Source organism: Rutidosis leptorrhynchoides, unplaced genomic scaffold (genome assembly GCF_046630445.1).
Source record: "Rutidosis leptorrhynchoides isolate AG116_Rl617_1_P2 unplaced genomic scaffold, CSIRO_AGI_Rlap_v1 contig437, whole genome shotgun sequence".
NCBI classification, from domain to species: Eukaryota; Viridiplantae; Streptophyta; class Magnoliopsida; order Asterales; family Asteraceae; genus Rutidosis; species Rutidosis leptorrhynchoides.
In genome coordinates, this window is record NW_027266669.1 from 12477 (window position 1) to 24435 (window position 11959).

Here is an 11959-nt window from a genome sequence, read left to right on the forward strand (position 1 = left end):
AGTGAGACCAATTTGGCCACCAATTTTGATTTTAGTTCTAGCCTAAACACGCAATTAAAAAATTTACAAGTCATAATCCCAAAATTTAACATCAAATAGTAGCATTTGATTCAGAAAAATATATATATATATATATATATATTTTCCAACTCATAGCCAACAAACTTTCCGATGTCGTCAGGCTCCAAGCCCCATCGAGATGAAACGGGAGAGGGTAGTCGATAAGTAGATGGCAAGAGACAAAATTAGCTAATATTAATCGCATGAATAAAAACTACTATCCAAAAAACAAACAAAATCTCATCAGATGAACCCAGAAAGACTGAAAGAGTAACAAAACTCCATGGGATAATAATGAATATCACTAAATTTGTTTAGTTTTTCATAGGAAGCAAAACATGCTGCTCAATAATCCATCATAAGAAAATATTTCCAATCCTGATAGAATATGTAAGTAAGAGGTTGTAAAAAAAATTAACTTCTACCCTGGGTTAAATCTTTTTCGAACAAACCCAGAAGGGTTTTCCTTTTTTTTTTTCTTTCCTTTCTCCCACTCTTTTCCTTTTTTTCACCTAAGGTAAAACAATGAATGGTGAAAACAAAATTCCTCAATTGTAATAACCAAAACCTGTTTTCTAGTACTCCGAGCTAAATCCGGTTCAGTTCTGCTGCACTACGAGCTGATCCAGCTGGACTTGCTCGAGCCATGCTCCTAACATAGCATGATCCAATGATTCGATTTGGGTTTCTGAAGGAGTAGCTGAAACGCCTGAAACTTGTGCTCCAAGCTTCTCTTTCATGTCTGTTGGAGATTCCTTAACGAGGGATTGAACCCATGAAAGATCAGGCTCTTCCCCATTACCCAGCTCGAAAGAATTCGATCTTCGAAGCTTACCTAATTCGTCTGAGCTAACAGCCCAGTCTGGCTTACCATTATTAGAGACTCCCCATTTCGACCAGGAACTAGAATTAACCGGCGAGCCGACAACTGCTGCAGAGCTTGAGCCAAGTTCCCGGGAGCTGAGGCTGCGAAATTGATGCTTATCGCGTTGAGCTAACAGAGACATACGAGAGCTCATAGGCGAGATCGGTTCCATATTACGAGGGGACATTCTTCCAGATGATCCAAAAGATGCCTGCAAAAGAGGGTGGTCAGCGTTTTTCGGGGAATAGTTTGTGTTAATTGGAGATAGCATAGTTTGCTGCTGCTGGAATTGGTTGAGGACGGCGGACTTATGCGTTGGCGAGAAAACGGCGGCAGCATGCAATTCTCGATCGGAGTATCGAGGAGACAAGCTCTCTGTGGAGAATAGATCATCGAGGTTCGACGGTGTTAGGGTCTTCATCCGACCGGAAGAACGGTTCAGAGAGTTAGACAATTCATTCAACAGCTGCTGCTGCTGTTGTTGTTTCTGCATATCGTATTCTGCCAGCATGTTTAAGTCCTCCGTCGGAATATCGCGTGCATTGATGGAGGACCTCAACCGACTAGATTGAAAATTGCTTCCAGGGAGATGCAAAGCCGGAACATTCGGCTGAGGCCAAGGCGCGTTATTGGCAGATGGAGACATAGGTGGAGTGAACGGTGAAGGAGACATGACATTAACCGAGGATGATGGAGAACCTGGCAAGAGACTCATGGCGGCAGCAGCGAAATCCATCGATCGAGGTGAAAGAACAGCCGATCCTGTGGAGACATACAACGGACGGAGTTCCTCAGGCATGTGCGCGAAGAAACAAACTCTCCGCGCACAACTAGTACCATCCTTGCAGAGACGGGTTCGATACTGTGCAGGGTGTAGCCAGCACTCAAAAACACCATGAGCATACTCGCACATGTCTTGACGTCTACAAGCACCCTTACGGAAATCGGGACATGGAACACAGCTGTAATGGAACTTTCTAGGATCTCTTCTGCGAGCATTTTCACCAGGATGAACAAATGGGCACTCTGTCCAATCATGTGAGTATGCACGTGAACAAGGCCGAACCTTAAACGAATACATCCGAAACTCATCAGTAGAGTAGATGCTGTTCTTGATGTCCGGAAGAGATGGATCGATAGGGTATTCTTTCTTCTCTGAAACAAACTTCATCGGTGACCCATTCTCCAAGGAGGGCGAGGGAGGTGGCGATATCGAATTCGATATTGACACCCTCAGGTTTGGCACGGAAACTTGACAATCAGTTGCGAGAAGCTGTTCGAGTGTTCCTCTACAATGCCGGAGATTCGGAGGAACAATGATAACATCGACAGGGCGATGATCATTGATATCAGCTATGTTTGGATCAGCACCGGCAGCTAAAAGCAGCTTGACAACATCTACAACGTTAAGAGCGCCACCAGACGCAGCACAGTGAAGGGCAGTGCTCTTATCGAGACCACAGGATGAATTTACGTCTGCATCGGAGGACGATAGGATGATTTTGATTATATCGAGACTGCCATACGTAGCAGCAACCATAAGAGGAGTTCTTTGTTCATTAACCATCTGTTTGGAACCCTTCTTTCGGCCATACCATTGTCCAGCCTCATCGACGGCTGAAGGGTCGCGCTCGATTGATCTTCTAAAGCCTTCTACATCGTTGTTAGCAGCAAGCTCAAGCAGGCTTGCAAAAGTATCTTCCGTCTCAACAGTCAAATGATTCATCATATCTAATTCAATCAAAACATGAGATTGATTTGGAGGTAGCAGAGGTTTTAATCGCTCTGATCCATTGCACATACTTCCATTAGCAACTCAACCTGTGTTTACGAAAATCAAATCATTATTAGACAATCAGTCCTAAACTAACACATAGTACAAGATTATAAACATGCATCAGATCATCTGAATAATAAATTACTATAGAGACCATAACATAATATTTCATAATCACTAGAAAATCCCACAAAAATTAAATCAAAGTAAAAAAAAATTATAAATTCATAGAAATGTAAGGAAAAAACCCATTTCTAAGCTATATATAGGACATAATTGAAAAGGAAAAAATAATCTCACAGTACTATGTTTAGGCCAAATAATTTGGACATAAAAGTCAAAGCCAGTAAATTGACATCATCTTTAAAAGAAAAAAAAAATCTATGTCAATGATCGGAGAAGAAGATGGGTTTAATAGATTTTCTGATAAAGCAAATGATTTTACTTCTGAAATATTAATGAAAAAAAAAAAAATCTTAAAAGCAGAACTAGTACTTTCAGCCTCTCTGGTTTTTTCCGGGCAACCAAACAGAAGGTAGAGAAAAACAGCATAAATAAAAAGTAAATAATTTGATAAATCTCTAGATATTTGGTCAAGCAAAGGTCAGGTTTTTATATTAATTTTTCACAGAAAATCTTACCGGGTTGTTCTTGGCCGGCTAAGAAAGTGAGAAAAAAAATCCCATGAGAAGAAAATACACAGATCTATAAGAGAAAAGGAATCAATTTTCCCGAGAAAATCTGATGAGCGAGAAAATAGTGAGAGTGAAGAGAGTGTGAGAGATGCTAGCGGCTGCTTCTTCTTCCATCTCCAGTTTACAAATGCAAAAAATAAAAATAAATTAATCAGAAAAATAATATCTCTATAATGGAAAAGGATACATTGGATCGGCCTTTTAATGTTCCAATTATATAAGGACGCGTGCTAGGTGAAGGGTAATAAAGTAAAATTGAGAAGGAATGAAGATAAACATGTCAACGTCTGTTTAGCCTTAGCTACTGTTCGATGATGACTCAGCGAATCTTTGATTGGCTATTTGTCTGATAGATGATGCGGTTTTTGACAGACAAGCTTAATTTTGTCGTGTAATAATTCCTTTTTTTTTTTTTACCTACTTGGTGAGTCAATCAAACTCCATTGAAATTCAACCCAAATTTTCCTTATTTTTGTAAATAAAAATAATAGTATGATTCATCAAAAAATTATATATATATGGAGGAAAAATAAAAAGAAGTCACAGTATTTTATATATATATATATATTTGACTGTGGATAATTTATTTGACCTATTGACTATGTGTTTTTTTTTTAGTTATTGACTATTATTAGTACTATATATTTTAATATAATTTTTTTTTGAATTTTTAGTATCTTTTTTAATATTTTTCTTTACACAGTACTTGTCTAATTTATGCACTCGATCAAATTATTATCATTATATAGTACTACTTCAAAAATATGAATATTAACTTTCAAAAAAGAATATATATATATTATGAATCAATTTGCTTCATCCCGATTTTTTTAATTTAATTTAAAAAATACTTGTTTTTAAGTTAATTTAAAAATACTTATTAAATTATTCATAGAACCTTTTTATATGGTTGTGCGTCGAATTTTTAAATTCTAAATTTATTTTTATATATAAAAAATTTAAATATATGATTCTCAAAAAAAAATTACAATTAAAAGGATCTAGCGTCGAATTGTGGGGAGCGCCTGCCTTCCGTAAGGATGAGGATCTTGGGAACTTGCTTTAAAAGTTTAAAGATAGTCCAATTGGATACCGGAAACACAGTTTGTCGGGTGACCGGTTGAGCCTGTGGGAAAGGGAAAGAGATGACCGGTTAGGTGAGTATAAAGTGCAGCAGTTGACTGGTCTAGCCGGTCAGAGAACGCGCGCGGGCGCGTGGTGTGGGTGGTGGGCGATTAAGTTGTATTTGAGTAATCACTGACGTCCACCAATAACTGATGTACGAAGCTGCACAGTCCTTTTTATTTCGTGTTTTTTTATTTTAGACCGGACTTGAAGGTTTTGGTCAATCCTAGTTTAATTAAATTAACATGGACAAAAATAAAAAATTATCATCAGCAGTACAAACGGATTAATTGATGTGAGCCGAAGTTTCAGTTCGGTTTATTCATTTATATTGAGTTTATTTTAGGTTTATATTTACTTATTTTTAGAATTTTCACGTGAGATCAAATATTGGAAAATATGAGATATATTATTAAAATAAAATATTCGAAACGTGAACTTTTTGCTTTTAAAAATTAAAATTAATATTGTACATATTGGGAACTCCAGGTGCCATCACCCATCACATTGTCACAAATAAAATGTGAAAAAAAGCAGCCGCACAAGTTGCCTTCACATTCAAATAAACAGTGAGAGAAAATATGTGAGTTGGTCCTCGCTCTTTTTGTATTCACGCAATTAAATTCTCTTCTTTTAGTTTTATATGACTCTGTCCTTTATACAAGTCTTTTTCTTTATTGAAAGTGGAAATTCATCTGCTCTTCGATTCATGTGAATATATATATAAAATGATCAATTTTTTTTTTTTTTTAATTCAAACCTTCGATATATTAAAGATGGAGAAGATACCTCAACCATTAAATCATTATCAAATCAATAAAATATAGGACCGAATTTTCACTTATTATTCTTGTTTTAACATTTAAATAAAAAAGTACAGTAAATACTTTAATTTCTTTTTCTGAAATGGCAGCATGGCTAATTGAGTACATGGGGTATTGTTATGTCAGTAGGGTGCAAATCGCCAAATCATGGACCGAAGAGATAAATGAACTTGGAGCGACATGTCAACTAACTCTGCCCCTTTCTACTACTATTTCAGAATTATACGTATGAGTTAGAATGTCGTTTACACGAATCCTCTTTAGTATTTCAATAAAAGTTGTTAATTAATACCGTCTCTAAATATATACCTTTCATCCTATATAATATGTAATTTATATAAAAATAAAAAACATGTATTTAAAGATATATGAGTAATTTATTAAACGATATTTTAATTTCATCAAAATATATAATATTTTGATGCGGAAATAGGTATATTTTTCATTACCAAAAATGACTTGGAGCCTTCATTTTCAATGAATTAGAGCTTTTGCAGTTAATTTGAATTTTTTTAATAAAATGCACCTATAGACCAGAGTTATTTAATTTAAAATTTACATGATATAACACCTCATTTTTACACATATTTATTAAAAGTTGACTTAATTAAGAATGCATAACAAACTCATTATAATTATTTTGAGTTATTTTAAAATTTGTAGTTCTATTATAATTTTATATCTAATTTTTTATTTGTAATAAATAGAGTAAAAAATAAATAGACAAGTACCTAAACTCGATTCGACAATAAAATATATATTTGAAGCAATTTAATTTTATTGATAAGATTTATATTTATAGTTTTAGTTCAAAATAATTGTTTGATTAATTACGATTAATATATTAATAGTTTTTTCTTTTGATAAAAATTACAATTAATAGTTTACATGCCAAATAATATAAAAAATTTCACATATATTAAAATATAATGTACGATATAAATAATGACGTATTTCATATAGGATGCATAATTTTTTTTTTAGTTGCATTATATGTGGCAGCCCAGATAATATTCATAACTCTCTAATACTGCTAACTTATCGCAATGGATAATGCTAGTTTAATTCTATTTATTTCTATGTACTGCATAAACTTTCAAGCTTAACATGTGATTCCGGGACATTAAACTTCAGAAATCATACTTAAACTACGCATTATGTACTTATGTTCATTCACAGAAAACTTTCTATTACTACAAGTCAATGAAATTTTTATTTTGGCTCCACAACTTTTACTGAGACCGATTACAATTATCCCACTGAACTGTAACTCGAATGAGCAACGAATGACACTACACTTGTGAGATGTGACGTGACAGTACTAAATTAAATCATTGAGTATATGTATATATAGAATTGTTAATTTAATGAAAATACTATTGATTTGTTTGATATGAAAATAATTTTAATATTAATGGAAAAATAGAAAGGCCGTAATTTGTTGGATTCTCCTTCGCCATCTCTTCAATTATCTCGTCTTCCATAGTTATATTAATGTGATGTAAACATGGAAGGAGAACAAATTCTATGTCGACCGTCACAATCTTATCGGATTCTACTATATGCATATATGTACACACATATATATATATATATTTTAAAAAGAAAACCACCAGGGATTAATTATATTTACAAACATTTTATATATTCTTGCTATAGGACTGTGACGTGAAAAAAAGAAATGGGCGGCTTTCTCCAGCGTCCTAACAAGGGGACCAAGGTGGGTCTCACCGTCACACGCGGCGGAGTGTGGTTGTTCGGACGGCTACAATAATCTAGCATTAATATATTCTATTTTTCTCTTCTCTTCCATTTTTTACTTGCTAGTAGTACTATATAGATGAAGAAAACAACAGTTCATGAATGAATATTTAACATATTTATTAGTGAAAAATGAAAACAATTGTTCACTGTATATATAGTATGTATATATATATATATATATATATCCATCGTGCATGGCTTTTTGTTTAACAGTTTAAATTCGAAGACATTGATGATGAGTCGCTTTCATTCGAGCAAGAGGCTCATTTATGAACATATCAAGAAAGCTTTTATAGATGGGAAAAACTATTGCTAATTGTTGTTTTAATTTACATATAACCGGGGAAATAATTGGTTATCCAACTGATTTCATGCAATCAATGTAAATGAATTGAATCGAACTTAAACTGATTACAACCGATTGATTGCTCCAATTTTGTTTCAAAAACATTAATCTATCGTTGATTTGATATGTTAATATCGACTAGAATCGGAATGAATCAATCTATTTCTACCGAATCGACCTAATCTCATCAACTTAGAATCGAACCGGCCAATTTCAATCAAACTTTCAGCTTTAAAATGTAAGCCGATAGTCATATTCCCCAAATGTGCAGACAATTAAATTATCAAAGGATGAATTTAATGGTCAATGAAAGGCCCAAGCCCATCCAGAATTATAAAAAAAGGAAAAGCCCAGTCATGGTAGAGTCATGATGTCGCGAAAAGGCAGGGTAAAGTTAGCCGATGGGCTTGAACCAAAGGAATTAATATAACATTTTTTTTGAAGCAACAATTTGTTCATGTATTTTTATTTTTATTTTTATTTTTTATATGGAAAGAAGGGAGATTACTAAAAGGAAATCATTGAAAGCTACAATCTCCAAAGGAAACCGCCCGTCCTATACCGACGGTGGTCGGGATGTACTTTTATTTTTGACCTCCGCATGTCAAGATTTACTTCCCATCTTGCTTTTTCTCATCTCCCTTTTGGGGATTTTTCCTCCCTCTTTCCCACCATGGCAATTTAATGCCATTCAACATGGACTTGCCGGCGTGACAATTTAACATGCCATCTGACACATATCATATCATCGTATGATTAGTTAATTATGTCATGTTATACGATTTAACGAAGTAGTGACATAGAAATTGTAAATGACTAACGATATTAGCAAACTTATTGATAGGAAAATGTAAGTGGCATATTTCTTAACATGATGTCGGTGGCAATTTAAAATTGTGGAATTTTAAGTCTTTTTAGCTATTTGCAGCGATTTCATAAGAACCGTGACAAAATATCATATTTTGCACCGCTTTATAGAAAAACGCTAAAATGTCTTACTTAGCATCGACTTGTTTGAAAACCGTGGCTAAATACAGTCATAAGAGAATTGATCGAAAATAACTTACCAACAAATGTGTTATTTCACTTTCCTGAACATGAAAGTTAAAAAAAAAGAAAACAAATGATCACTAGTCACATTTTGCTAAAAATGTCTTGATTCTTTAAAAAAGAATGTTTAAAAAAAATCTCAAGTTAAATGTGAAAAATCTTTTTTCCTTTTGAGGTTAAATGTGAAAAATCTTAAACAACACAACACATATATTGGAAAGAGCAAAAGTAAGCCGTTGGTCATCATGTTTGATTTACGAGGTTACATTATATTTTATGTTTTATTTTGGGTCTTTAATTCTTATATTTGATATTTTGTTAGGGTATTTAGTCCTTCATGGTTAACGTTCGTTAAATGTTGTATATGTGTCTAATATAACCAATAAAATCGTGATACGTATCAAATACGTAGACCAATTTATACACATCATGTTAGCTTCTCACTAAACGAGTTGATTTCGTAATTGGATTCCATCTTCCCAAACAGACCAAAACCAAGTAAAGTCAGAAATCGAATTACACACAAAAGAAACCCGACTCGCTCATTATCAGAAAAAAAATCCAAATTGAACATAAATCTTAAATCATGAACGAAGAAGAATTTGGTCAGATCTTCCAACCAAATCCTTCCAATGATCATAGCTTCGTGGAGACCGGCTTGCGACGTTAAAGAATGTCAACAAGGAACCAAAATTTGATGGGCTCTGACCAGTTTTTTTGTTGCCGAAAACTGCTTACGTCGCCGGAGTTTACTCATTGTCGGCCGGTCCCCTCCTCGCCTAGTCTAAATTCCAATTCACTGTTTGATAATGAGCGGGTAAATACTAAATCGAGTATATATTTGTGATCTGAGAAGAAATATATTTCTTTTGTTCGGAAAGAGGAGTATGTGTACTGTATAATAAGTTATTCATATCAGCTAAGCTGACGTGGATTGTTTAGCCACGTTGATGACATATGTTTTGATGTGATTCGTCTAAATCGACACATATGTAATTTTTAACGGATATTAATCATGAGAAATTAAATATGCTAATGACGTATTAAATATAAGAATTAAAGATTCAAAATAAAACATGAAAAATAATATAGCCTCGAAAATCAAACATGACGGACAAACGACTTAATTTTGCCCATTGGAATGAAATGGGTACTTATATATGAGTTTTACATCATTCTCTGATGTACACTGATCACCTAACCTAACTACTAAATCTAATTCACAAATCTTATCCTGTCTATAGTAGCCAATACTCCTATATTCCTGGTTCCTGATGACTACGGGTTGAATCAGTCGGATCTGACCGGACCCGAACGCATACATATAAGATGTTCAAGTCAAGAGGAAAATGAACGTGATTGTTGCGCCACACGTGTGAACGCCGCCATCCTTGAAAACCAATCAGATGAGCTTTTCCTGAATGCTTTATTATTATTGTTGTAAAGAGGGAGAAATATTCTCTGATCTTTTCCTAAATCAAAATTTAACGCTTTCCTTAATTACTTTTTTCTTTTTTTTCTAAATAAAGAAATATGAGTATGATGTTTTCCAAAACTAATTAATAATTTAAACCATCCAAGATGTTGAACCTTTGGTAGGGCATAATATATATCTCCATTGAAGCTACTATCAACTATGCCTGAGTATATGCTCATTGTTAGTCTAAGTTTACCTGCGTTATATATTTTTATTTAATCTTGTTAAGAAATGTAAATTTTGTGTGTTTGTTACTTTGTTTATATGTTAAAGTTTTCTCTACCTGTTATTATATAATAATCCATAAGATGGAAACAGTGTGAGTGATTAGGGATTAATTGACTCCCATAAAGATTTGGAATTTCTTTTAGTCCTCTAAATATTAATGTTTATATATAACTCTAAAAAATTTAAAAATAAATTAACACATGCTAAAAGAATTTTAATCAATTTATTAATTATTATTTCCATCTCTCGATGAAAGATTCATTCAATATACATATATTTGACATAATTAATAATAAAATTAGACAATTTTAAATTATAAATATATAAAAATTATAATAAAATATGTGTATTTAGATATTATCTAAATTTTGATCCGTGAATTATTTTTTCTAACTCCACCATTGGGTGGAAATGATGGATCTTCATGAAAGTGCCTACAAATTAATCAGAATAATTTGGTCGGGATTACAGGAAATATATAGCGATATTTCGTACACTCCCATCAAACATTTCTTCGATTTTTAGGATTTAAGTTATTTATTGAAAATGGATTGGCGTACATCTTGTTGTTTGCATACATCCTTATACATTCCCATGTCATTTATGATTCTACCCTTTACTTTTTCAATTTTTATTTTCCCATTTAAGGGTAAAAATAGTCAAAAAGTAACTAATGTATACGTATGTATAAAATCCGGATGTAAATGAAGCATGCCTCACATTATGATCATATATTTTTTAACTTTAAATTTTGTTTGTTTTGTGTCTGGAAGGTATTTTGTTTTGCTCCAGATAATTTTGAAAATCGTGGTTTTACTAAAAATGACAAAAACACATTTTTTTTATAAATTGTCTGAAAAAGACGAAGCACATTCCTGACACAAAATGAATGAAATCTTAGTGAGTTGTCTATTTCTAGCTAGCGAACTGTTTGTCAGTTGGTACATTTATTTTATTAAGTCATGCTAAATTCATACAAAAGATCGTATATACCAATGGTAAAAAATGACTAATTTACCCTTAAAAGTGACGAGAATATCATAATTTGAGGGATGTTTTGGTTATTTTCAGACTTTGTGTGTGCGATTTTCGGTATGAGTTTGACGTACGTCATTGTAAGGTATCTTACAAATTTAAGAAAATTCAAAATTTTGACCAATTTTCATATGTGCATTTTTAAAAAACAACTTCAAATGTTATTTGATTGACCTAAATAAGCAGGAACATTTTCATGATAAAAGGCCAAATTATGAGTAGTTCTTAATAACCAATTTTTTTTTTTGAAAATGAAAACTTTTGAAATGAAAAATATTACTATCTTCGTCTCAAAATAGATTTGTATTAAAAAATTTGCATCTATTTTAAAACGGAGGGAGTAATAAGAATTGATTTTTAGCCTGTTTGTACCCCACTATCAGTACAGTCGCACACTCCACAGTCAAAGCCTTCAGAGCTTAGTTTCACACACAAACACAAACACAAACACAAACATACCATCATTCATGTTCATTCGCTTTTCTCCTCTTCCTGTCAGATTCCTCGCTTAGTCTTTCTCTAGAACTAAATAATCAAACCGACATTGTTATGAAACAAATTCCCATGGAATGATCAAATCTCATCTTCCTTAAATCACACATTTTTTTTCTTCTCCTTCTCATCATAATCTTGTCCATTCAAATTCCCCAATTCATCTAAAGCTAAAAAAGCTCGTCTTTTTCCTATCTCTGAGCTAAAAGCTCCCACTTGAT

General features: G+C 33.1%; 1 protein-coding gene across 1 annotated transcript; it reads right to left on the reverse strand.

Annotated features, from left to right (window-relative positions):
- Positions 1–659: 659 nt before the first annotated feature.
- On the reverse strand, positions 660–2654 carry LOC139883696 (zinc finger CCCH domain-containing protein 30). The gene has a single exon (XM_071867836.1). The coding sequence runs from the start codon at positions 2652–2654 to the stop codon at positions 660–662; it is 1995 nt and encodes a 664-aa protein (XP_071723937.1).
- Positions 2655–11959: the final 9305 nt, after the last annotated feature.